Source organism: Cyrtonyx montezumae, unplaced genomic scaffold, assembly GCF_038088225.1.
Source record: "Cyrtonyx montezumae isolate F1298 unplaced genomic scaffold, pur_monq_1.0 scaffold_0, whole genome shotgun sequence".
Classification (NCBI taxonomy): Eukaryota; Metazoa; Chordata; class Aves; order Galliformes; family Odontophoridae; genus Cyrtonyx; species Cyrtonyx montezumae.
The window spans coordinates 17,903,599-17,931,453 of NW_027071824.1; the positions used below are offsets into that span (position 1 = coordinate 17,903,599).

The 27,855-nt window shown below is 35.1% G+C and overlaps 1 protein-coding gene across 2 annotated transcripts in view; it reads right to left on the minus strand.

The window, feature by feature from the left end:
* Window positions 1–27,855, minus strand: part of BIRC6 (baculoviral IAP repeat containing 6) — a 163,177-nt gene that overhangs the window by 93,306 nt on the left and 42,016 nt on the right. Inside the window, exons 18-43 of one of the 2 annotated variants that reach the window (XM_065729152.1) lie at window positions 26,845–27,006; window positions 26,612–26,743; window positions 26,260–26,357; window positions 24,998–25,145; window positions 23,437–23,570; window positions 22,210–22,344; window positions 21,525–21,712; window positions 20,500–20,817; window positions 20,000–20,099; window positions 19,309–19,523; window positions 18,913–19,121; window positions 18,255–18,601; window positions 17,155–17,374; window positions 16,141–16,274; window positions 13,607–13,744; window positions 12,861–12,988; window positions 12,150–12,281; window positions 10,033–10,248; window positions 8,612–8,795; window positions 8,062–8,217; window positions 7,569–7,702; window positions 6,543–6,696; window positions 5,701–5,817; window positions 4,807–4,961; window positions 3,580–3,706; window positions 2,591–2,701 (exon numbers count right to left, since the gene is read on the minus strand). In XM_065729152.1, coding sequence (XP_065585224.1) covers window positions 2,591–2,701; window positions 3,580–3,706; window positions 4,807–4,961; window positions 5,701–5,817; window positions 6,543–6,696; window positions 7,569–7,702; window positions 8,062–8,217; window positions 8,612–8,795; window positions 10,033–10,248; window positions 12,150–12,281; window positions 12,861–12,988; window positions 13,607–13,744; window positions 16,141–16,274; window positions 17,155–17,374; window positions 18,255–18,601; window positions 18,913–19,121; window positions 19,309–19,523; window positions 20,000–20,099; window positions 20,500–20,817; window positions 21,525–21,712; window positions 22,210–22,344; window positions 23,437–23,570; window positions 24,998–25,145; window positions 26,260–26,357; window positions 26,612–26,743; window positions 26,845–27,006 — 4,292 coding nt within the window. Of the gene's footprint in view, window positions 1–2,590; window positions 2,702–3,579; window positions 3,707–4,806; window positions 4,962–5,700; window positions 5,818–6,542; window positions 6,697–7,568; window positions 7,703–8,061; window positions 8,218–8,611; window positions 8,796–10,032; window positions 10,249–12,149; window positions 12,282–12,860; window positions 12,989–13,606; window positions 13,745–16,140; window positions 16,275–17,154; window positions 17,375–18,254; window positions 18,602–18,912; window positions 19,122–19,308; window positions 19,524–19,999; window positions 20,100–20,499; window positions 20,818–21,524; window positions 21,713–22,197; window positions 22,345–23,436; window positions 23,571–24,997; window positions 25,146–26,259; window positions 26,358–26,611; window positions 26,744–26,844; window positions 27,007–27,855 lie in introns of both variants that reach the window. The other variant, XM_065729144.1, reaches the window with a different exon arrangement.

The window sequence follows — 27,855 nt, forward strand, 5'->3', positions numbered from 1 at the left end:
AACCAAACAAGGGAAAAATCTCTGTCAAAATGACATTTAAATCCTGACTACTTCCATGCCAGCTGAAAAGCTTCCAGAGCAATGAAATAAAAATAACATTGGAAAGATACTTGCTATAAGAAGAAATTCCTAAGGAAAGGTGGATGAAACTAAAAACAAAGACAATAGATACCAAGTTTTTCCCTTACCACATTCCATTTATTTTCTAACTATAAACAGATTTACTCCTTTAGATGACTGCAGAAAACTAACACTGAAATCATTTCTTGGATAGCTATACAAAAAATTTTGCATTGATTTACCAATATTAAATTTAGAAAAAGCAGGTTTGGTAATTGATGGAAATGGAAGAGCAATAGCTAGAATTGAATAAAAGCAATAAAGCATCTGAAGGCATTCCTATTCCATTTTATTATAGACAATAAGCCTATTCCAGTTTACGTTTAACAGTGCAAAAAATTAAAAAGCTAGGTCTCATTTGGGTGAAGGACAAGCCTGTAAGAGAAGCTAAGTGCTCACTTCCTCTGAATCCCTGAAAGGAAAACCAAACTTCCCAGAATGGAGAAAACTTCCACTACAGGATGGGCCTTGGAAATATCAGCCTCAGTGAACTAATTACGTTTATTTTCCCCATCTGAAACAGCATCTATGAATATTTACTGTAGTAAAACAGCCAAAATGTTAATTTTACCCCCTGGGAAAACTAGCTATATGTAGGTTGTTGGTAGGTATTCTGTCTGTTTGTTATTTTGGGGGAGTGGCATTTATAAGTTTGTTACAATTTAAGTAAAAGATGAAAATGAACACCCAGATGACAAACGATATTAACTTACTATGGATATTAACTTACTACCTTTGCATGCACACTTAAGACTTGTTTTCTCTCACATTTTGCTGATTCACTGTAACTGCAAAACTGAAACTTAAGTCTACAACATTAGTTTTTCCAGAAATATTCAAATTTATTTTAAAATAAGCTCATGAATGTTCTGTAATTTTTATATGAAGGACATTTGTGCTTTCCTATATTGTTAAACAGACTTCATAGGTTATTCTCTGAAAGTGCAACGATCAGTGTGACAGGCAACACTTCCATTCTGTGGGGATTTGTTTTGTTTTAAATGCTAGAACTTCCCCAGAATTGATGTCCCCAAATCACCTTCTCTTGACAAACAGCAGCCAAGTCCACAGGCTAACATTCAACTCCACTGCTTCTAGGTTTAGAAGACTCCATAGCTTTTTCCACTTTACCACGATTGGGTGGATAGCATAACTAAACAACTACACCTTCATTACCTCCTGGGTAATTTTATTTTTATATATTCTATTTAGAAGTTGGATATAAGACCCCCTTCATTTGTATATTGTATTAAAAGCCTGATGTGATCTAACTCAGACCTGAGGATGCATCAACATTGTCCACTCTGTTAAGTAGCGTTTATGCTCAGAACACTTCTCCCTCCAACAGTATCTCTGGTGACAACATAAAAGATGAGCAAAAGGGCATGTGAGTGGAGCATGAATACTTCTCGTTAAAGAAACAGATCAATAAATATATTATGAAAACGATTTGAAAGACAACAGCTGCTTACATTAGAGCAATTGAAGCTCTGAGATTTTTCTTAGGCAGGTGTCACTTTCACCTAGCAGAAGGAGTTTCAGAAGTTTTTCATGATCATTAAATAATATCTTTAATTTATTAAATAATAAATTATATAATATTAAGAAAAAGTGAAAATCTGAAGGAAAAAAAAAAAAACCATTCCAAAGACAAAGATTTCAAACAGCATATAGAGGAAGAAATCTTTAAACAGAATTTAAAAAGTTCTGATATCGCCTAAATATGTATGTTCTCAGAGATTCCAGTTTTCAACTTCACAAACTACTCGATATCTTCTTTAGGCTTAAGAACAAGGCCATAAAAGCAGTCCTCTTGACAGCTGTCCTATTACTATAATTTCTTTTCAGAAGCTAAATTTCTTCATTGAAAACAGTATCCGTTAACGTCTCTACTTGACTTGTAGCAAAATCTGTTTCCCAAGGGGAGATAATCAGTACTGTGTTATGGAGCAACACAGAGAATGCACAATAATCTAGCATGCACAGGAAAGTGAAATTAAGTGGATGGATTTTTTTCTGAATAAATTTAGCTTTTAGGGGCTTATCTTCAGAGAGCTCGATGTAAGCACTGACTGGAGTCTGCATATTTATGAAAATATTCCTAAAGCATTACAAAAACACAAACTTATCTCATGCTGCCTTACTCCTCACTCTCTGCTACCTCTTCCCGTAATACAAAGCTACTTTCCAAAGATCTTTAGCTAGGCCTTAGATTTCATCTCCAGAAGATGCTGCTAACTTTTTTACTTTTTTTTTTTTTTTTTTTTTCAATTAACACTATGGTTTCATGGTACAAGCAGTCCACAGAGTCTACTCTCTATAGCCTCTTTGTTAAAAAAGAATATCAAAGAGCTTTATGAGTATCAAAGTGCTTCTATGACAAAGGGAAGATTTTGGCAACACTTCAGATCAAAATCAACACTTACTTACACATTGTAAAAGACTGGTGACCAAACATAACACAACTTACCATTAAGCTGCATATTTGTCATAAGAGTGAGGCTATGAAGCACGAGGCACCATGTTCGGAGTAAGGTGTTAGGATACCATGCCAGAACAGACAGGAAGCTAGTTACTGAAGCTGTAAAGAAAAACACATTTTCCCTGGTATTAATCTTCAAAATGTTATAATAAGTTTCTCATTTTGACAGCAAGTTGCTATATTATTTGTTTACTGTTGGCTGTGTTTGTTTTGACAACTACTGTTCTAGGCCATTAGAAAAAGACACCATCACCAAATATGCCACAGGAACAGGCCCACAGAACTTCCTATAGTGTCAACTCATGTCTTCTCAGAAAAAAACCTGATGCAAATAAACAGTTTATTTTGAGAGGTCTCCATAACACTCAAAAGTCCATTACAGTAGGCATTTATGTTTTGGACTCTCACTACAAAATTCAACAATTTTTTTAAAAACTACATAATTACTTTATCGAGTGCAATAATTAAGACACATCTTTCTCCTAGTTGAGCAGACTGAAGCCAAAAAGCTGAAGGGCACCCACATGCCCACCCTCGATGCCTTGGACAGTAACAAATAAACAAATCATAGAACGGTGTACCAGGGAAAGAAATTTATCAAAGGAGTGCATAAAGGTGCACAGCTCAAATCAGACTGAAGGAGTATCTTTTAAAGAACCCTTTTGATAGTAATGATGAATTAAGTACTTCACATTTTATAATTTACATTCTAACAAGATTACACAAATTCAAGGAACAATTCCCCAATTATCATTAGCTATACATTTTTCAATTCAAGTAGATAGTGAAACCAAGAGCTCTTTAGAGACACAGAAATAGGTTCATAGGTTCATAAGGTTGGAAAGGACCTACAAGATCATCTAGTCCAACCATATCATTAATTCCATCACTAATCTTAATAATAACAAACATATATTGAGCATTTAAGAAAACCTTTCTGATCTGAAAGTTAATTTTCCCTATTTTATGTATTTTACCTTGATTCAAGGAAATTACAGGTATTCGATTAGCATTATAAAGGAAAATATCAGCGCCACTATCTTTACTTCCAGAGGAGCTAGAATTCAGGCTTAATGTGAGCCATAACTGTAAAAGGGATTCAAGCTGCAAAAAAGGGAAAAAAAAACACCATCAGACCAAATTGCAATGATTTTTCAGAGCAGCAGAGCATAAAAAGTATTCAGTTTTAGTCATATCAACATTTTCAGTTGTTTGTGTTTCACTGATTACGTGCTCTCCCCTCACTCCTTCACTGGGAAGTTAGTATTTTGATACATAAAATATTAAAATAAAATTTAATGTAACTAGTAAATGTGCTTTTTTGTGTGTTTTTTATAACGGTCTCCTTCAAAATACAGTTAAGTTTCTCTTAATTAGTTTATTCAAAATATAACTAATAATAAACTGAGTACATACTACTCAGAAATCACTATCATCATCTTTCTACTAAAACACTGGTTTGCATGTAAGCTTTTGGAATTCCACAACTTAGCCAAATTATATTTAACAGTCAACTGAAAGAATTCACAGAAGCCAATTTAACTCATGGGAAGTATCAGAGAGACACAAATGCTTACACTGAATGACCCTCCTGGAGAAACTAAATAGTTGATCTTCTGAGGAAGCATCAAGGTGCTGACTCTATTTTGAATATTTAAATGCAGTCAGCTATCCAACTGAAATATAAACAGGTAGGCAGATACCTAAGCACTTACATACAGCACACACTACATTCCTTAAGAAAAGCGTTTTTAAACAAATGATTTTTCAAAAAGTGTACATCTCATTTTAACATTTTGAATCATAGGATTGTTTTCAGCCCAATCTTTTTCGATGAGAAGTGTCAACTAAGACATGGATTGGGCTGCTTAGAGGGTTATCCAGCTGGGTTTTGAAAACCTCCAAAGATGGCAAATTGATATTTATTATAATAATAACAGGGTAACAATCATAATTTAATGAACCTACAAACTTGTTTTTAAAGACAAAAAATAGATACCTACTAACAAGAATATCCCTATTTGCTAAAAGGTTTCAACAGATTAGCTATTTCATTACTGTTACTGTTATCCATGGCAACTTTTGTGCAGGAAGCACATAACCTAACAGGTTAGCTTTACCCTAAGCAATACAAAATGAAATACAGGAAGAGAACTTTCAAATTTAGGGAAGAATATTATCAAAACATTTCAACATTCACAAACCTGAACATGGTGGACTTGTAGCATCGAAAAGAGTTTGTTGAAGCATGCACTCAGCATTGGTATTGATGACAACTGTACAATCAGCTGGGCATTTTGGTTAGCAGCATGCAATCCCCTTAGCAATGAATCATCTGTTCCAGTGGGAGACTGTGTTACTACATGAAACAAAATGAAATGCCCTCCCTCAGTGGATTATACTATAAAAAATGGTAAAAGCAATTCCATATTCATCTCTTCTTACTTTAAATTTAAGGGAAACATGCTTAAGTTATAATTTATAAGACGGCTCTTCACTGTGGAGTTCATCTGTGTTAGACTGTTAACTATGCTATTGTGAAAGGTGTACTGGAAAGTTAGACATCTTCACAAAAACTGTTTGGAAGGTGAGTCAAATTCACATACTTGTTAAAGATGTATTTTAGGAATATCTGACAAAACTAATTCAGCATCATGGATACTTCGACAACATAAGCTTATTGCATAATCATGTTCAAAATACTAAATATTTTCACTTTTATAATGGAACAAGTGAAACAAGTACAAAGCGGCTTTCAAACAGCTTAAATTTCACACGGAATACAATAATTAAGCTTCAAAAAATAGAAAACAATTTTTAGATGCTCAGATGAGAAAATGAAAGTAATTCTTCCAATGTATTATTATGCACTGTAAAAGGAAACCTGCCTATTTGAGCAATTTAAAAAAAAAGCCTTTAATGTGTATATATATACGATTTAAAAATCTGCAAAAAAGAAATCTCTAAAGCACAGCCTAACAAGATGACTAAAGCAAAAACTCAACTTCTTCTAAGCTGGTATGCAACTACAGAAAAAAATAGGTATCATTTTCAAATAGTCATTATGTGAAGAGAATAATTTGATAGTATATAATTACATGTGGGAGATGTGTTTGTCAGTGCTTGTAGAATGGAATCAGCCTCCAGAGTGGACATCATCTTCAGCATCAGTTCAGCCTGCTGTTCAAGTCCAACTTCCAGACGCGCATCTAATGCTACACAATGCAAGAGAGTAAAACTGAATTATATAGAAGACAATTATAGTTAGTTACTCTAGTGGTCTGTGCAAGCAATATAGATATACAGTCCACACCAAACTTGAAAAAAACATCTCAGTATCTCTGATGTAAAAGTGAATTCTCCTACACGATGCCAACAAAATGAAGAAACTTATACTCTGAACTGAACACAAGATCCTCATGGATGTGAAATGTATGATTAAGAGAAACTTCTCAGGAAATACATGCATTTCTTTTTACAGTCACCTTAATATAACAAACAACAAAATCTGTATTTCTAAGCCTGTACTTTTCCTAAAAATAATTGCTCAAACAACAACCAAAGGAAATATGCTAGGGAAGAGATTTATAAATCGCTCCTGAACAAGTATGCCACCTTATTGCTCTCTGGAATAGGAGCAACTTTGTGAAATATTATCCAGTTAAGAAAGAGCTTCCAAAATTTGCACCTAGAAAACAGGAATAAGTTAAAACTGACTATAAAAGGTCTTCAAAAATTTTGGAAAATATGATTTTCTTGTGTCAGGCATAGATTTAAATAGAAACTCACAAAGCATTTTCTCAGTAATCACAGAAAAAGTTTGGTATATAGAAAATTTATTTCCATTTAATGCATACAGATATTTCTAACTCTAACTTGATACACTGAAGAGTGGCATACAGTATCACAAAACTGATACCTACATGAGTTTACTGCTTACCTTGAGAAACAGACACACTCACAGTCTGTGATCCATTTTTCTCTGTAGCTACCGGTGGTTTTGCAACTGGAATTCCAACACCTCCAATGTAAGGATTGTAATTGTAGGTACCGTAATCAGCACCCCAGTAATCATACCAAGTGCTGCTTATAGGCTTAAAAAGCAAATGAAAAAGGAAAAGAATTATAGCAACTCTTTATACTGCCCATATACAGAGATAAAATCTGTAGTGAGTAACAACAAATGCAGAAATTACAAGAAATCAAAACCAGAAGATTGCATCTAATCACTTTAGAAAAATTCGTCTCAATTTTTTGTTGCCATACAAACTACTGTTTCATTAACGATCATAAAAATCCAGCAATTTTGTCTCTAAGACTGAAGAAGCCAGTTTAAAATGTTATCATCAATTTTTACTCACACATTTGTATCATATTGTGAACTTGGAATTGAAGTTACTACTCATGTATTTCAAGAAGTTATAAATAATACAGTATTGTATCTTGAATAATATAACAACACTTATAAAGAACCCTGTGGCCTTGGTGAGGCTCAGGGGCTATTTGAACTGGGTTCTACAAGAGTTGAACAACTTTTACTCAAATGTCATAATTAAAGGCACTAAGAAAGCATAGAGATGACAAGAGAAAATAGCAGTAAATACTGCAAGAAGACAAATTGTGTAAGACTGTGTTTTTAATAGGAAATCTTCTATCAATTATCATTTTACATAAACAGAAAAGCAGAATAAATCTTCAGGAATGAGGAAGAGATTTTCTGGTTAGGTTTTTTTTTGACAACATCTTATTGGCTTACAACTTATTAAGTTTAGGGATATCTGAAGAAAAAAATCTCTACATGATAGGTAATCAGGTAAAGAAAATGAGAAAATAAAGAAAACATAAAAAAACCTTAGTACTGTCTGAAGTACTTACAAATCGTGCAAAAATAATTTAGATTAATTCAAATGAAGCTCGAAGTTTAAATTAACACTGAGAAAGATAGGGAATCTCAGGTGCATCATACCTTGAAAACTTTGGCTGCAAGGGGATCTTTTTCCAAATCAATATCCAAAGGATCAATATCAACCTCCATCAGGTCTTGCAGCAATTCAAGGTCAATGTCTTTATCTTTTTCCAAAGATGACAGAGGTGGAGCACCTTTGAATGTTTACAACTGGTTTAATATTACCAAGTACAAATTACGAAACAAGGATATATCATACACTTCACAGGTAATGCTGAGGCTTTTTATACAAACATCTCTTAGTGGAAATATTTAATAAATACAGTCAAATTTGCTTTGTTGAAGTAATGAAAAAAATAATCATTTTTTACTAATCAAACATCATACTAAGATCAAGAATTCCACACATTTTGCCTTTATTGTCAGAAACGACTCTATCATAAAAAAAATCTTTACAGATATTTGAGAGATTAATTATAGCAAAGGCTGTTTATTTATTTTTTAAACTTCTCAGCAGGCAATATATACACTTCATGACTACAGAATAATTTACCTGTGATGTCATGTGTCAAAGGCTCATCTATTGTTTCCACTAACTGAACTGTGGATGGCTGAAGAGAGTCGTCAGAATCCCCAGCTGAAGCACCAACATCTTCTCCCAAAGCACCTTCTTCCATAGCTTCAGCCACTATGGGTGCCAGCAATTCTCCTATACATGACATCAAGTAGACAACTTCATTTCAAACTTCCTTCCAGTTACAAGGTAACAACTCAGTTTCAAGGCCAACTGGTTTTTTACACCTAACCCTAAATTCTTAAAGTTCTTTTTCCTTGGAAAAAGGGCGGAGTTCTGAATAATTTTCAAATAATTGAGGTCATATACATACACTTGAGTTTTCAGTGCAGAAGTCACTTATTCAGGACTTAATGATCAAAATATTTTAAACTGCACTTATTGCAATCAAATCCCAACTTGCTTGTGAAGCATATTAGTTCTTTGTTTCTTAATAGTCAGCAGATTCTAAAATGACAATTCAAAAACCCTGAAGAACACAAGTTTCTAGTGTAAGCTACAGCCTGAAGACCATGAACTTAAAACAAACCTGCTAGAATATCTTGCAGCATACAAGTCAGAGAATACTGAGCCCACGCTCCTCCCCAAGAGATGTCTCCTCTGTTAAAGTCAGTTCCAACAAGAAGGAGCAACAATCTTTCCAATTGAGTTTCATTTACAATCTCACATAAATGAATTGTTGGTCTTGTAGCATTTGCAATTCTAGCAAGAACCTAAAAAAGCGAAAAATATAATTGCATTGAATCTCCTGCACTCTTCCCTCTCCAAATAATTGAGTCATCAAAATTAATACTAAATTTTTTATCCTGTCACCTAAATATTGACTACTCAAGCATCAGCATTCTGAAAAATGATGTGGAAACAATTCAACCATGAAATTAACCTCTCTACTTTATTACTAGAGATTTTCATTCTCAATCAGTGAAAGTGCCAATCATTTCTGGCTCAGAGGAAAACAATGAGGTCCTGATTCTCTCCTGCAATTTAGTTCAAGAAAAAAAAATATAAAAAAATTATTAAAAAAACTATAAAATTGTGATCAGAAACATTTTTATAGCAATGTAAAGCTACAAAATATCTCCAAAACAGCTTAAAAATGTCCTGCTCAGCCTTCAAAGACTGAGTAATTTTGCAATGAAAAAACAAATAATTTGCATACTACTTCAACTTCTCAAGCATGTTTAACATTATTCATATTAAGGTCATGGATCAACTACACATACAAATATCTGCATGACAACAGTTCTAAATAGCACACTACATAGCACAAAATAGTTTTTAGAAAGGAGAATCCTACACAAACAACTTTTGGAGACTCTATAGTGTTTCATTCAAAAAGAAACAAAGTCCAAATTTATTGGATGAAATATATTCAAAAAAGAAGTCTGTGCCGGAAGTAAATCAAGCAGCTACTGCCATGTTATGGAGTCCAAATTTAATATCATCCTGGTATTAAATTCAGGATGTCATAATAGAGATTCATATAGAAAAACTCCTACAGTTAGCAATGAAGCAAACTGCTATAGTGACTCAGGATCTTGTATTCAGGCTAACAGAATATGCCTTCAACTATTTGATACAGTAATAGCAAAATAGTCATGTTCTTCTCGCTTATGCATTTTTAATACCATGAAGATATGTTAATAGCTATAATTTCCACGAATGTTAGACTTTGGTAACCAAAAAATTAGGTATTTTACTACATTAAACATTAGAACTCTGCACATATATTTACACAGTAGATTTTTTTGAAAAGTTACTCTTTCTAGACAATTTTGAAGCCATCATATTAACAGTTACACAAAAGATGACAGATCAGAAAAAAACTCCCTCACCACAAATCACCAGAAGTTTTAATGTTACAGTTAACTCTTATCATTAATTAATCAGAAAGAAGTAATCAAAAATTAATCTAATGTGGCATAGAATGGCATTTCATGTTCTGTTTACCTTACAAACGAACAGAAGTAAATCTGCATGACAAGTAAAGTCCATAGACAAAAGGAAGAGTGCTAGCTTCTGAACTACAGAAATACAACGTTCATGTGCCAGTGTAAAGGGAAGTGGCTCAATTTCTGGAGTTTCCTTTGTTGTTGATACTTCTGTATCCAAAGTAGAACGAGGCCATTCTGCAGTTCGACGTAAACGTATTAAATCCTTGAAGTGCTGTAGAAACCAAATTTGAAACAACAGTTACATACTTTATGGATAAGCTCTGGATCTCTTCCAAGTGAAAATCTGAGGCAGCAATAAAAGTAAGAGTCTAGAAATATATGAGAATCTGGAATGGAATTAAGACTTTATTGGCAGAAATTTACTTTGGCAGCATACTGTCTCAGGTGACAGAGTAATAACCAAGTTATTCAGCTTCGCACAACTGCCATTTAAGTCTTAATGTTTGCCATAAAACCTATCATGGATATGTATTTCATAAGCTTCTTTCTCATTTCCACCACCTGCATATAAAACTATTGTTAGCATGAAGCAAACTGCAGACAGAAATATTAAAATCTACCCTTAATAAGACTGCTTACTTTCATTTCTTCACATTAGAAGTATCAACAACATCTAACATTTGTAATATTTACAGGCTATGAAGCATCCATTACACACCATAAACTAAATTAATCCAATACCTGATTCAGGGCTTGAAACTACAAACTCTTTGATATAGGTGCTAAAAATTCAGTGAAGGAAAAAAGGTGCTTTTAATAATCCTATCATTCACCAAAGGCATTCATTTAGCAGTTCTGCTCATTGTATCAGCTACAAAAGCAGTATCAAATTAAGTAATGCAAAAGCCTCTTAAAAATCTCACATCTTCTAGACAGCAAAGTAGACCAGAGAAAGAACTTCTTACTAAAACAAAAAGTTTCAGCTTTCTCCAAAATGCAATAAATGTTTTAGGTTACTCACAGCTTGTCATAACTGGAAGTGATTAGCAGGTGGAGTAGTAAAAACCACATGAAATGCAACTATCCAATGCACAATGATACCATAACTAGATGTTAAGATATTTCAGAAATTCTTCAGTTCAACATGCGTTTTTGGATACAACATGGCTGCTATAAAGTGAAAGTTAAATAGCTAGACAACGTATTTCAGCCAGTGACTCATTAAAAGATGTCTCAAGGGAGTCACCGCTAGAGCAGACCTGTTGAAACAGTCCTCCCAATATAACCTGTTTGAATAAAGCAGAGGATAGTGCAGGAAAGAATAGCTCATGACAAGCAGAGTCGGTGAAAACATAAGGCTTCATTTTTAAGTCTAGTGTTTAAACTTCTAGGTTTCTTTTTTTTGTAGTTACTGGAAACTGTTTTAAGACTTTTCTTCAGAATGCCTCTAAAGTCCAATATTCTATAATCTTGTTTCACAATCAACAATTAACAATTCATAATTAACAATTAACATTAATACAACAGGAAATAAACAGGAAAAATATAAAGAAATGCTTAATTTTGATAACTAGAAAAATTCACCTTTTTGTGTGTGTGTATTTTCAAGAAAAGTCCATGGTGCCAACTTGGGAGATCTCTAAATTTTAGCACCTTATCTCATAATCAAATTAATTCCTTTACTATCACAACCATTTACAGTATATAGGGCTTACTGCAATATGCCACAATTTACATTATATTTTTACAAAGCTCAGAAGCTTCAGAGAAGCTTAGAAAACATTCCCCAAAGTTATCTCTCACTCTGGGAAGAGCTGCTCAGATGCATGATTATCTTCTTCTTAATCAGGATGGCATTCAGTAGAGCACTACACATAAGAGGCAGGCATAATAAAAAGTTACTTCAAATTTCTGTCGGTATGCGTTACCCACTGTTCAACGATATGACTAGCATTCCCAAAGCTACAGGATTACCGGTCAGAATGTGAAAGGTAAACTAATTTTCCCAGTGAGAGAAATTTCCAGATGGCTGCTGTACTCAGCATCTAAGTACCCTTCATAGCAGCCATGATGAAAAACTTTAAAGTTCAACACAGAACAAACACTACTTTGCAGGAACAGCTCTTTTCACACAAAGGACAAGAAGTCAATCACAGTTTCAGAGCATCATACCTTGGAAGTAGCCTGCTTTAGTTTTGCCTGTTCTACTAAAAGTTTGTATGATGATCCTTTGTTGCTTTGTATTTTCTCTTTTTCCATCTGTTCCACCAAAGCCTTCTGCTTTGCTTTTAATAAGTTAAGTTGCTAAAAGAAAATGTTAATAGGAGAAAAATGAAAATTTAAGCAATAAGATGTTAAAAGGATCCATATTTTCATGATATCAAGCTTCTGTTCAACATGCAACCTGAGCTTTTTAAAGATAGTTGTATAAACAACTTTAACTGAGACAACGTCAGCAGCCACCAGTATCTGAACAGACAAACTCTAAGAAAAAAAAAACAGTACTTTTTAAAGTTCAGGACATCCATGCCCAGGGTCATAAAAGCCACATGGTTGTATTTAGAAATGAAATTTTCATATCTGAAGAATTACCAACTGTTAAACAACAGCTTTGGAGCTTTGCACCCTTGTGCACTCAGAAGGCAAATTTTACTTATTACCCTATATGGATCAAAGAGTTCAACAAGTAGGTGTTCTTCCAACAGGTGCCATGCCCCGCACTTTGAGACAAACGTCAAAGAAAACAGGCAGCCTTTAGCTACAGAATTAGACTACATGAAAGCAAAGCGGAATGAGTCCCAAGGCCAAAGCTGTTCTCTCAAGAAATGAAATATGCTTTACAGTATCTTCTGTGAAAACAGCCACTACCGTGTCAGAAGTCACCTGTTTATGATGAACGAGCTGTTTTCTGATCTTTCGGGAATACAGTCTATCTAGGCTACTGTTGCCTTTAGTAGATCTGCTCAAACTCTGAGTGTGAAGGCTATTATTTATAAAACTCCATTGGTTTCCTAATGGAAAAAGAGAAGAGAAACAAGCAGATATTAGTCATAAAAACTTTTAAATCCAAAGAAAAACGTTTATATGGCAAGGGTTAACAGCTCAAAATACTGAAGAAATGAGCAAAATATAATTCTGTTATAAAAGGCTGATGCAATTCCTATGCAATTTTCAAATGCTTGTTCTTATTACTTTTAAAACATAAGGAGGTAAGAATGATTGTTTCTAACTAAATAAAAATAACTGAAGAGCCTTGGTTTAAAATAAAAATAATAAAAATTAAAAAAAGTTTTTCAGTTTTTATTTTCAGAAAAGCTGTTCAAAGAAAACAGCTATTCCACTTAAAAATAAAGAAGTTTTACAAATTGCATTTAAATATACGGAATACATATGTTACAACAAATACCAAAACAGGCACATTATATAATATAATATATATATATTATCATATTTCTAAAAAAAAATAAAAGGGAGGTGAAGAAGCAGACTAGAGTGCAGATCACAACAATTCATTTAAAAAGCTCACTTTTCAAATGAGTCAAAGATGTATTTTAAATATTTGAACAATGCCAAAACAAATACCTGAAGAAACAAGCTTTGTTAGGTAATTAAAAATCAGTATTGCACACCTGTCAAAAAACGTTCCCTCTCTTTTCCATTCAGAGGTTTCTTGGCTGTGGCTGCTTCATCTTCAACAGTAGCTACATAATCCAGTAGTCTGGATACCAGCATTACAACCCAGCTGATCATTGGAATATCTAGCACTCCTTAAAAAGAAAGATTCGAGTGCCTTAATAGATTGGAAGCCATAACAGAAAACATTGGAAAAAAAAGTTATAATAAGAACTATATGGCACACATTTCACTAGTCCACAAAGATGTTTTTTTTTTTCCTCTTTGTTCTTCTTTTTTCTTTTTTTCCCCCAATGAGGCCAGAGCCTAAGCACTCATAAACGTGACTGGAAATCAAATATTTGATGTAGAATTCAGACACAAATGCAAATGTCACATTTCCCTTAGGCTGATAAAGTCAGAAGTGAAAAACTTCACCTCTACTGTTAATGCAGAAATTGAGCAGGATTTAAATAAAAGTCTACAATTTTATGCCTAAGTTTCCTAAATATCAAACTCAGAATGACAGCTGCTTGCACTAAAGCACATCAGTCAGATGTTTAATTCCAAAGCTTGAAATTCCTCCATCATCAAGGGCTCTGACAAGGCCATTGTAAGTGTGCACTCACACAGCTGCATTTTCTCTCCTTTAAAATGTATTTTCACATAGCCATTCAAACCATGATCAGAAAAGCCAAGATGGAATTCGCACTAGAAGAACTGTGCTGGCAGCACTAAAGGTTTGCTATTACAAATTTCTGTTTCACTCTAAATGTAATACAGGCAGAAATAAAATGTATCTCACAAACCACGCAAGAAAATCTTTGTATAAGTGAATAAATCTAAATGAAGAGTTCTAAAATGTAGTCAATAAGAACCAGAAACCTTGAAATTAATCACCACTGGATCATTTACATAATATAAATAACATAAACTTAGTACTACAGGTTACATACACATTTCCATATCTGTACACAGTGTTGAGCTGTATTTAGCCACACCGCACTTTTGAAGCACTGACCCCAAGTTAAGCTTTAGTCAACTCAAATCATTATTAATTTCAGCTCAAACAAGAACACTAAGGCTTAAAAACACCATATCCAAAATCACATCTAGTTGCTGGCAGCCAAAGCAATCAGATGGAGGCCTCAACTGTTCACTCTAGTCTCCTCTCCATGCTGGCTGAAAACAGCCCACCTCAAGCAGACAGAGGAACAGGAGGCCTCTCCATAGCCTCTGCAGGAACTACAGACTAAACTGCAAGGATAGAAATGAGTGGCACTGGTGACCATTTTGATTTGTAGAACAAGAAGAAAGGAACCTGCAGAAGAGTAAAATATCTAATTTCTCCTATTTCTGTTTGTACTAACATATTTATCTTCTGTCTCTTAAAAATCATGATTTCCAGATTTTCTCCTTCCCTCCAAGTATCTTTTATTCATTCATTTCCCCCCCAGCCTGAGATTTCACACATTCTGTATTCACCACACTCACTTCTTGCTCTGATTTTCTATTGTTTTCTGACTTCCTCCCCACTAAGTTTTCATCCCTTTCACTCTTAGTTATGCATGGTAGTTCTGAAACAGGAATTTCTTCTGCCATACCTGAGGCTTCCATCACACATAATAATGCCCTAGTACTTACCTGTACTGTCCAGGAGGAAGTAAGCTGGAAGACCAGCAAATATAAGTTCTGAAGTATCAGTTACTTCTGCTTCCTAAAGTCCTCCGTGAGGACAACTAGTAAGGCAAGAGCTATGAAAGGAATTGGCAGCTGTGGGGAGAGTGCAAACAGAGGTAGAGGAGATGTAAGGTTGGGTTTGCCTCAGACTAGTTAGAGACTACAGCAGGATATGGCCAAGACAGAGAAAGTACACGGCAGAAGAAGCAATAAATAGGACAGCTTCTGACACCAGCCTGAGGTTCATTTATGATAGGAGACAAAGAAAAAGACTCTCAGCTGGTATTTATCAACTTTACAATGCTAAGAATTTTAAGTAGCAAATCATCTGCAATGCTCTGCTACATGTACATAATCTATGAAGCAGCCTAGACTTTGGTGTTTTCAAAATCAAGCCTTCTCTTCAGTCTTAGAGTAGTAAAGAAAATACTCAAAAATCAAGTTTAGAGAATAAAATTTCAAGAATTTTTAGAAAGCTGTCTTCAAGGCCATGTTTCACTTTTAATGCTTGAAACTTAAGGATCTCAAGAAAAAAAACCTCTTCAAAAAGGCTAAATTCCAAAGTAATGACTGGAGTCATCAGATCTATCTACACCTTGGGTATTCCTTGCACATTTAGCTAAAGCTTTAAAGGGTTTCTAGCTGATTTAGAAGTAGACAAATAGATTTTGTTCATGTTTATAGGGGGAAAACACCTCTTAGCACCTAAAGAACAAGATTTTTTAGCACATTTTGAAAGACATCTGTGTTTCAGAAATATAATAAACAAAAGCAATCTCTTCTATTAGTACACCAAAAACTGTGAGCTACTTTTTCAATTTTCTAGCATTCAGTGAATATGAAAATATAGTTTCCCAAATTAGAGGGCTACCTTCAGTTCTTCTGTGCACAGGTAAATGAGGTTGCAGTGGTGACAGAAGGTTATCCAGGAGATTAAGTAAACTTTCCAAAACACCACTGTTGCTAAGCGATCTTTGTCCAATGCAAGAAAGTAACATGAAGACCCTAAAAATAAAATTAAATATTTAAGATTTTATTTCCTTTTCAAATTCTGTAATATTATGAAACACCCCTTCTAGATCACTAGCCCCCTAGGCTTTCAACTGAGATACCAGCAGATTGCTAGAGAAAGCAACACTGAGCCCCCACAAGTGGACTAGATGTCAATATCTGCAGTATTTCAGGTTACACATTTTTTCTTTCATCCTCAATAGGTCTGTAGACATGTGCAGAGCATCTCACTCTGTACTGTCTGAAACAGGACTTCTTCTGTTTAATTTCTTACCCCATATGATATACCAAGCAGCAGGGATAATTAAATCCAAGTGTTATTATACCCTTGAATTAATCAATTTATAAGTATGACAATCTAAATGGCCAAGAAGGCAGAAAGCCACAGAGCAGTGAATAAGTTAGATTAAAATAACACTCATTACTCAGGTCTACACTTGTTTGCTATTATCCTGGAGAAAATTTGAGTGTTACATGCAAACTGTGCTTTTCAATCTCATTCCTAATGCCAAATGCATTAGAAGAGCAGCCCCATGATGAAGGTGCCTTAAAGCCTGATAAAGCAGAAGGCAATTTATAACATTGGAAATAAACCCAGATATATGAAGAATGCTAACAGAAATACCCTCCTTATCACTCCTAAGTAAGGAAAAACAGCAGCATTGTGGTGTTAAGTACCAAATACATGCAAAAAACTCTACAAACTGATATTCATCATTTGCAGTGCTTTTTTGGAACTATTTTTTTTTTATCAGTGGAACAGACATATGTATTATTGAGTCATATCTATGTCAATTGGCATATTTAGTTACAAACTGTGGAATTATTTAGACATGACCCGTGGATCATTTATTAATACAGACTTAGACCTTACCTGTCTTGTGGGAATATAAGAAGTTGCTCTGAATTGTATAATTCCTGCAGTACATTTGAGAGAAACTGACCCCACCACCTCTCTCCTCCACACAGCTGAACAAGCAGAAGACCAGTATGCAGTCGTATTTTTGGAGTCCCACTGATACACAGGTGTTTAAACAATTCTTCACAAGCTTGAGCATGAAAAGTACTTTGTAGAACCACAGGAACAGAATGTCCTTTTAAGGAAAGAGAATAAGCAACTATGTTTAAGGGCAGCATATGATACTATATGATACTATTACCATGATGGCTTGGTGACGGGGAGAAAAAGTTTCTAAGAAGTTTCTGAAATAATTATGAGAGACTAATTGACATGGGAAAGGAGAAAGAGAGATGAGCATCTATGGAGATGGTAATGTGCAGGAAACCTCTCAAGACCAGGCCATTTGATCAAAACCGAAACACAAAGCAAAAATCAAACTGTCATTATGATTAAGAACAAACCAGCACAGAAAACTGTAAAACAGATAGGCTCATGAATTTTGAGAACAATGTTCCACAGTTACTAGTGGCTTTTTGTTGCTGTTTTGTTTGTTTGGGCTTTTTTGTTTGTTGATTTGAAATAAAAACACTGGATATTAAAAATCAGTAACTAAGTATAGATACTGATTTTATGTTTTTGCTCCCCCCCCCTTACAGAAGCATCTTTGCTTTCTCTCTCCACTTCTAACTGCTTAAACCAGCTCCACAATCCTTTATCAAGCTGATAAAAACAACATCAATTTTCTGCCTGGGCAGTCTTTTGTTGCTTCAACAAATTGAACTAGTCCCCAGGAGGCTCTGAAGGGTATCTGATTGAAAAAAAAACATGCAGCCAGGATGAGGGAAAAGGGGGAAGGATCTTGATATCCTCTCATATCCTTTTTGGAAGCAGGAAGAGGTTAAGTCAGCTTGGTGCAACTGGTCAAGATGTACACTGCATATGTCTCAATAGTAAACCCACAGTGAAACTATCAGACTATAATTTAAAACCTTTACAGGGGGAATATACAGATCAAGAAAAATAAAAACTTGCCAATTGTTTCCACAAATACTGAAACCTGAAAAAATACTAACCATTGGAAGAATGAAGTAAACTAAGCAAAGTATCCAGCAAATATCTAATGATAGTGCGTAACTGTTCTGTTGATGACATCTGAATCAACTCTTTTGGATCCGATTGCTCCTTCAGTGTTTTCCTGCTTGCGCCTAAAGCTACTTTGAGCCTCTGAACAGCATGGTGAGCCAAGTTGAGTTGAAGCTGTAGCTGAATGCAGTCCTGGTAAGCAGAAAATACTCTGCTATCTTCTTCTACTGCCTTGTCTGGCTTTCGTAAAAAGTACTGGGCGTTGTTAGCACTATTGAGTGGTGGCAGGTCAATACTCTGCAGAAGGATTTCTAGTCGATGACAGGCCAAATTGTACCTAAAAGGAAACATTCCAGCAGAATTCAAGATGTTAGTAAGGAGCAATACATTTGACAATCACCTTGCCAAAAGCTGACTTCTGGTCCATTCTGAATACATTGTTAAAACAGATATTAAAAAAACAAACAAACCAAAAGCAGCCTACTCTTTGTTAATAGTATAGAGATACTCACTGTAACAACTCTAGAGTGAAGGTAGAGTTTTCTTTTATCTGAAGACTATCAGAGGAAGAAAAAAAACACAGTAGGATTCTGATATTCCAGTGTTTAAAGTTAAAATAAGTAGTAGATGTGTGTATTTTTTTCTAACCTGCACTGTATGTCTTCTTGCAACGCAACCATCATTGCTAAATGTTGGTCAATTTCTGGCTGATTTGCAGCTTCACCTTCTCCTCTGAGGGGATCATGCATTAGCTTCAGCTCATTTTCAAAGGGCAAGATATAGGTATGGCCATAATAAAATCCTAATGGAATTTTTGCTCTGGCATTTGTACTACCATATCGACCAATAACAGTGATCTGAAAGAAAATACAGCAGTACTGTAGGGTGACTGTAACAAAGCAGGCAAAATAAATACAAAATCAAGAATTCATAAAACAGCATAGAGTCAACTAAAGTTTGATCTGAGGAAGACTTAAGGGATGTTCACGTTCTCATGATGATCAAGAGTTTAAAAGAGACAGCATGCAGTCCATCTCCTCTTACCTTCATAAATCTGCAAACTGGTGGTGGCAACAAGTCATGTAAAATCAGTGAGTGTGTGCTGATATCAGTAGCCACTACCAATCGCCTTCCATCCACTTCTTCTCCTAAAGTCCAGATGTCAATTGACAAAGAAGCCAAATCTCCACAAGTGGGTATCAATACATCCGTCAGCAAAATAGGCCTTCCAAAATCTAAGGTCACAAATCTTCTCGCTCCTATGGGAAAAGCACAAATTATCTAGATAGAATATCAGTGCATGCTAATCAATGAAGAAATGTTACTCCTCAAACAACAAATCTTATGTTTCTATGTTGTTCAGAAAGATGTATATTTGAGTTTGAACATAACTGCACAGACACAAAAGCTCTCAAACTAGTTTGTGCTCATTAAAAAGAAAATTGAGGGTTTAATTTCATATATGATGTTAGACCTATGCATCACTTCGTAACTCATGCTCTGTCTCAAGACCCAATGTACACTATCCCTTTTGTGCAACTCAAAGGGATTTTTCAACTTGGTAAACATCACTGAATGTTTGGGCTTATACTTCCAGATACAGTGGAAATACAAACTGAAATTTCTTTCCTTTAGAAAGACATGTGAGACCGCAGCTAAGCAACTGACTGAAGACCTTAGAAAACATTTAACTTGTTAGAAAATGTCAAAATCATTATTAGAATTTCAGTTTTACCTGAGTGCATCCGCTCTATAATAATTGATTGATGAGGTGGAGGTTGAAGAAAATGTGAAGCATGAGATATTGCAAGAGCAAGACCAGATCCAAGCGGATTCTGAAGGAGGGGAAAACAAAATTCCAATTAAATCATTAGTCCATGCATTTATAATAATCTACTCTTTACAAAAAACTCTAAGAAAACCTCTTTAAATTTAAAGATGACAAAAACACCTGCATTCAATTTAGATTTGAGCATGTACCAGCAAAATATTAATACTTAAAACCTAGTAGTTAGTATAACTCATTATACTGTTAAACAAGCTCCAAAGAAAGCATTTGAGGTATGCAACTGTAATTTCCTTTCATAAAGTCTTTTTTATCCACACAGTCTAAACTCAACAATAGTTTTCACATCTCATCCAAATAAGCAGGTATTTACTAGCACTCAAGTAAAAAATTAGATCCTGACATGACTGTCATTTCATTTCTATAAAAATGAAAACAAAAATAATTACCGTTCTAGATTTGCTTGTATTTTTGTTATGTGCAGCAAGGTTAACTGTTGGGGGATCAATGACAGAACCAGGGAAAAGCTGAGCAAGCTCTGCACTGATAACAGCAGAAACTGCTTCATTAGGTGGAGTCAAAGGAGGAGTCATGAACAGAGGAGTTGTTTTTGGTGTGGGTGGAATTACATCTGAAGGATGAATGAAGAACCCTGGGGCTGCTACTGGATTAGAAGGCACAGAGTTGTGAACAGGACCAACTGCTGATGCTGCTGCTGCTGCTGCTGCTGCTGTTGTCTGATGCAATTTTGCTTCCAGCTTAGCTTTCTGTAGAGAAATTTTAAACAACATATGTAGTAGACAATACTGCTACTGTGAACATAGACATGCTACTGAACTACAAGTTTAGTTTTCATTGTAAGCTATATTTAAGAAATTCACACCTTCTACTTAGGCACGTGGGCTGCCTGCTATAAGATGAAAAATGAAACTGCTCAGTTTGACCACCCTTGCTTAGGAGCATGAGGAAATGAGTAGTTAATTTGAGTAATCAAAAATAAAACAAAATAAAATAACTGAAAAAAAAACGAGAACTGAACAACAGAACAGAGTCAACACAGTGTCAACACAAACTGCATTCTGATAATGGCTTTACCCCTGGTACTTCCCCACATCTGCAACAATGCTTTTTATTTCAGAGGGCTATCTCAATTTCACAGATTGATGCTCTTATTGAGATTTAGTTTTGATAATAAATTCACCACTGACAAAATATACAAAAAAAAAAAACACAACCACCAAGTCTGAAAGACCAAAAGAGCAGGAAGAAACTCGGTATTTTGCTTAATGAGAGGGAATCCTCAGTCCAGAGCTCTTCCTTCCTCAAATGCACTATGGAAAAAAAGAAAAAGAAGGAAAAAAAAACCACAAAAAAAAAAACAAAAAACCAGGAAAAGTGACTAGTTCTGCAATTACTTTCCTCAACTTTTGAAGTTTAGAGACAGCATTATAAAAATAGCTAAATAGCCTCCAACCTGTTGCTGAAGCTTCAAAAGCTGCTGCTGTTTCTCTTGCAGCACCTGGAGCTGTTGCTCGGCTGAGGCCATTGCATGAGAGAGAGACTGCAAAGCTACCTGGGCTGCTGAACTCAGTGCTGTCGAGGCTTCCCCAACTGTTCCAGATGAGAGACCACCAACTGCTGGGGTAACCCCAAAGGTACTCACTGGCATGGAACAAAAAACAAACAAAACAAAAACATGTATGTAGAACAGAAATTATAACAAAACACCTTGAATTCCTTAATAATTATTAAGAGCAATGTAAAAACGAGGTATTTTGTTTATTGACTTCTTATGAAGTAACACCAGCACAATTACAAAGAATATGGTTACAGACTATGCACAGTGTACATCCAACACCTTCACTAGAGAAGAGCCTCCTAAAGCCTCCAATTGCTTTTGCCACATTAGGCTGCAAGGCATACTTGCAAATTTTTACATTATACTCACATACAGAAATTCATTCCAATTCATAGATTTGAAATCTAGCTCATTAAACTCTAAGAATAAACAGATGTAGTTATTTCTAAAAAACATTTTAAAACCCACAGACGATCTATTTGTAAAACAACTGTTCCAATTAAATTCCAATTAAAGATCTCATACAGTACAATTATGCTAAGTAGAAAAAATGAAAAATTGTATATACCAGTAAACGTACTTGCATCGTCCCTTTCTATTCTAGTTCCATCACTTGTTGAAACACATGTAAAGTGCAAAGGTTCAACTTCCAAAAGCCCAGTAAGGGAGGTAAAACTTCCTTCAGCAGCTGCACAGCTACTTATTTTCCCATTTCCTGAAAGAGAAGTAAGTATTTGCTCCATCACCTAATAATTTATTGATAACAACACTGCAAGTTTCATAGTGTTGAAATGGATAATGAATTTAATAATTTTAATATTTTATAGCTTCATGTTAACTCTATCACGTCCACAATACATATAGATGGGAGTATATTTTAAAATGGATAATGCTGCCAAATCTGAACAGAGAATCTTAAGTCAAAATATAAAATGCAAAAATATCATATGCAAAAGCAGAACACAATTTAACTTTCTTAATTCCAGAAAAAATTAGATGCTTTATTCTTTCTCATATCAGAAAACTGCAGGAATATGTTGATGCACCTGGAAAGAAAGACAGGAAAATAACAGACTGACAAAGATCATACACCAAATCTATATGAAATTTTATTCAATATATTAATCATTATATGGTGCAGAATAGAGGGAGGATTGGAAAGATGGTGTACAAAAGCAACCAAGAAAAGGAAGTCACTATGATTAATTAAATATGTTTGCTATGAAAAGAATTTCCTAAGACATATATATGTTCTTCTCAGGACATTACAAGTCCTAATACTTTCCCTTATGAAATTACCTGAGATGATAGAAATAAGAATATTTAAGGTATGTTAGTGTCTCTGAAACAACAAAAAAAAATCTCATGAGATCTATAACATTTAATTAAAGGGAATCATCTGGCAACTTCCTGAGTTTTGAAAAAACCATTTACGTTTCTCTGCCTTGGTGATGGCTGCAAGCCTGAATGAATAATAAACAGATACCTCAGACAAACTGATAGTGACAAATTGACACTGAAGTGACAAATTATTTCTTTGATAACCCTGACACAGTGAATGATTTCAACCTCTCTGCTTAATGTCCAGCCTTCTCTCAGCTCTTCTACAGGATAAGAAAAAGACTTTCATCTTTCCTTAAGGCCCACAGGAACTGTGGACCTCATGAAGCAAGAGAATCTCTTGAACTTCACTGCGTACAAGTATAAAACATAGGGAAAGTATAAAACTCCATCTTACCAAAGAAAATCAGCACAATAAAGAGAATTACCAATTTTTCCACAATAGGTTACTTTTAAACATATGTACCTGACAGAACATCAGACAAATCAATTTCATCTGATTGAACACCAATGCTGCTGTTGTATACATTTTTACAAGAGGAGCCACTTATTTCCAAATCAAAGAGAACTGGATCAAAAGGTGAACTATATAATCCATATCTGCAAATAGAGTAAGACAAATAGCAGTATTAAAACAGAAAGAATTAATATAAATTTATTTAGAGAGAAAGAGCAAGTATTTCATGCAGAATTTGTCTTATTTCAAACCACTCTCCACATTCAACTGATACATCTCAAAAATTACCATTCGATACTATTTCAATAAAATCAATTAAGTGACCTATTCAAACAGCTTAAGTGGCTAGTTAAGGAACTGTTGCTAAGCAGTTTTGCAGATTTAACACTGCCCTGGAAATCTGACATATAATCACACTCAGATATGAATACTGGAACTGTAAACCTAAAACAATTAGTCAGAGCAACATGCAAGTCCGCATGCACTGAATTAGATATTTATCTGAAGCTAATAAAAATTAAGTATTGTTTTCAAAAATATCAAAACAAAATTCCAATTTTGCTTGCTCTTCCAGCTGAAGTTAGAAGAAAAATGGAAATGCTACTAGGACTATCAATCAACGCTTGCCAGTACTTGGTGATAATAATTGGTCCAATTATCTCAGAAGAACCAAATCTCATTGCTTCTTACTCAGGCAGTACTAGAGTGAATTAAGACAATCGCTCAGGTAGCAAGATGGTCCCAAGCCAATTAGGCTTTTATATGTGAAGAAAAAGGAAAATAAAGTAGTAAAAAAGTCAGTAGTTTTTGTACTAATACCCAGTACAAACAAGTGACGAGCCAAAAAAAAACAACCAACCAAACAAAAAAAACAAATGGAAACTGTGTCTAATTATTAAGCAGGACTAGAAAAACAGACTGGAAGAGCTGCTGAATAACACCAGCATGCTCCCATCATAACATGGCCTTGGAAACTGCTTCAAAGCAGAACCACCAGAGATATCCTTTAGATACAGCAGGTAAGCCCAAAGTTAACACAGCCAATCAGTTCAACATCTAAAAGATTCAACATTACAGCCAGAAACTATGCTGTTGTATAATTTAGAATAAGAAACTGCATTACCAGTGAATTACTCCAAGTGTTTACTCTTAGAACGTGATGTTCAGTAGCAATTCTTAAATATATGGTCAGCTCACAGACAGACTACGATTTTATGAAGCATTATACAGAATAAAAACTATTAAGTATTTTTGATTCCCTACTATATTCAAAAAAGATGATGCTCTGTTAATCCTTACATTAAACAACTTAAGCAGTATTTAAAGATGCAACAACTCCCAACATCATTACACACTTGCTGAACTAAAGTGTACTGTAAATTGCAAGATAGTAATTTAATTTACTTTTACCTTTGCAACAATTTTTCAGAGCTGTATCATATTAGTCCTTGCTCAAATACAGTAGAACAGATTTTGTTTTAAACAGCCAACAATTTTCAGAACACCAGAGGGGAGCATCAGAGAGCTTGTATTTTGTCTTTTAGTTGACAATGACTACTACTCTTAGTACCTTGTTTGTAGTAATGCTTCCATAGGCGTTAGGCGATCCTGCAGCTGTCGGGACACAGCAGTTAACAGTGATGCACAAGCTGTACTACACCCTGCCAAATCTTCATCTTTCACATAATTCAGCAAAACAAAATACCAATACACTGATCCTGCATTAAAAATATAAAATGAAACAGAATTAATTCCAAGTGAAACATAATGTGAATACGTCACTCAGTATATCAAGAATATAATCAATGGAAGTGTCAAACCATGACATCACAGAACAGCTCACGTGGGAAGGAATGTCAAGGATCATCAAGTTCCTTACCCTCATGCCACAGGCAGAGTTGCCCATCACTAAATCAAGTACTAGATCAGGGCCCCAACTAACCTGGCCTTGAATACCTCCAGGCATGGGGCACTCAACCTCTCTGGGCAACCTACTCCAGCACCTCACCACTCTCTCAATCAAAAACTTACCCTCGACATTTAATCTAAATTTTCTCTCCTTCAGTTTAAAACCATTCCCCCTTGTCCTATCATTATCTACCCAAGCAAAGAAGTTGATTTCTCTCATGTTTATATAATCTGCCTTTAAATACTATGAGGCTGTAATGAGGTCTCCCCTCAGCCTTCTCTTCTCCAGACTGAACAAGCCCAGCTCCTTCAGACAGTCTTCACAGGAGAAGTGCTCCAGCCCCCTCTGATCAACTCTGTGGCCCCTGAATAAATGAACTAATAAATTCTTGAATACAGAGTAGGAAGTATACTCATTCTTCCCTTCATCTACCAGTGTTATTTGGGTGTTTTTTGAGAGGCAGAGGGAGGGGGTAAGAGGAATAACTTTACTGCAGAATCATAATAACGCTTTCACAAATACTTCTCTTGCTGCCTGGTTCATAACAGAATAAACTTAGGTTCCAAAGAGAAAATTTTGCACGTTTCTTTCCTTACTTCTGTGCTCTGCTTTTACTAAACACAACCAAAATGCTTTGGGTACATGAAGATACTACATTAAAGGCTCCAATTCCTCCTGAGCCAACTCTCATTCCAGATTCAGCTGTTTCCTCTGACCCTCTTTTTGGCTGCTGTCTCTTCATTCCCTATTTGCTCCAGGTACTTCTCCTTACAGTTAAATTTGCAAGTACAGTGCACCAGACCACAAGAAGCAGTTATTACTAACTAAACAATCATGTAATTCCTATTCTGCAAGATACCCCAACAAAACATGACAAACAAAGGTACTGCATTTCTGCATGACAATAAATACTGTATACATACCACCTGTTGCAGCAGCAGGTAGAAGAGGCATATTGTCAAGTAAAGCTTTTAGGAGAACTGATCCAAAACCCTGCTGACTTGGGTCACACCTGCCATTGCTACAGAGAAAGACACAGCCAGACACTTTAAGGTTTAACAAAGTAAGAAAGATACATTAAATCTCCACCAGAAGATAAAACTGAAAGTTGGATGTCCCTCATAGCCATTCCCTAACATAATTTTCCTCAGCAGAAGATCCAGACCATTCTGTTCATAAATTTAAGCAATAACCAAATGCTACATCCAATGCAGATTGCACTGAAATATATACATTTACAAGAAGCACATGCATTTCAAACAAAACTGCACTCACCTAATGCACAGTGCAAGAAACCGTGCACATTTGTGAGCTATGCTCCGTCCAGCTTCAAAGAAACAAACACGTATTATATCAGAGACACATTTACGTGTTTTGGCAAGCAAACTGTCATTTCCTTCCTTCGAGCTGCAAAGACAAGTTGCATGCCTTAGATAATCATGGAAAACTGTTCGAATAGAGATGATACTGACAAGCAGCTACACTACTTTAGACAGATTCTCTCTTACCTGCCAGGTCCATTTGAGTACACTCCTGCTAGCCAACAAAGTGTGTCTAGAACAAGACTCTGAGCATGTTCGGTGGTCAGACCATCATCTGTCTTTTTGCAAAGAGTATTGAGCAGTTTCTCATGGAACTCTGAAAACTGTAACATGGCACACCGCTGAACCCTGGGAAAGATGGAGATTTAAAAAAACAATTATTCAATATGGTCATTCTCCTATTAAAATGTGCTTCTAGTTTTGTAACCTATCTTAGGAACAGGAAAAAAAAAAGATGCCTAGATGACAGTTAAAGCATTAAATGCATATATGATATCTTCTCTGCACGTTTAGATGATAAGGGATATGATCTAGAAGGAAATATTGGTGACAGGTAAACAGTTGGACTAAATGATCTTTGATATCTTTTCCAACCTTGGTGATCCTATGATTCCTAATATTCCTATTTTCTGCATAATTATTGTATATTTAATAAACTACATTTTTCCCCCCTATATTAGCTCATTTATTATGCTGTAAACCTAAGCAAACTTTGATTGTCTAAAAGTCTTCCCAAACTACTTGCACATATCTACTTCCAGCACTGCCATTAAAGGATCTGTTGCTAATTCATTCAGGACCCACTCTTCATAGTTCTGACAAAAGCCATCACCACAGGCTTTCTGGAAAACTAAAAACAACTTTTGCTGGAAGATCAGTAATATCAACAGGCTTACAAGTCTGTGGTTACCTAGAACCATTTTCAGAACCATTCTTTAATACCACACACTTCTTCTTATGTTCTGAAGCATTTGAGAGCATGAAACCTCACTTCCATTAGATATTCATCTGTTTCATCCTGGAGGACTCCTGAAATTCTTTGCTGAACACAAGGCAGTCCTAAACAGTACTACTGTTCACTTTGTCAGTTTCATCTAAAACCTATTATACAATTAATTAAATTTAAGATTGGTCTTCTAAAATGCCACCCACACTAGAAATTCACATGCTTTAGATTTCTTTGTATTCTCCACCATG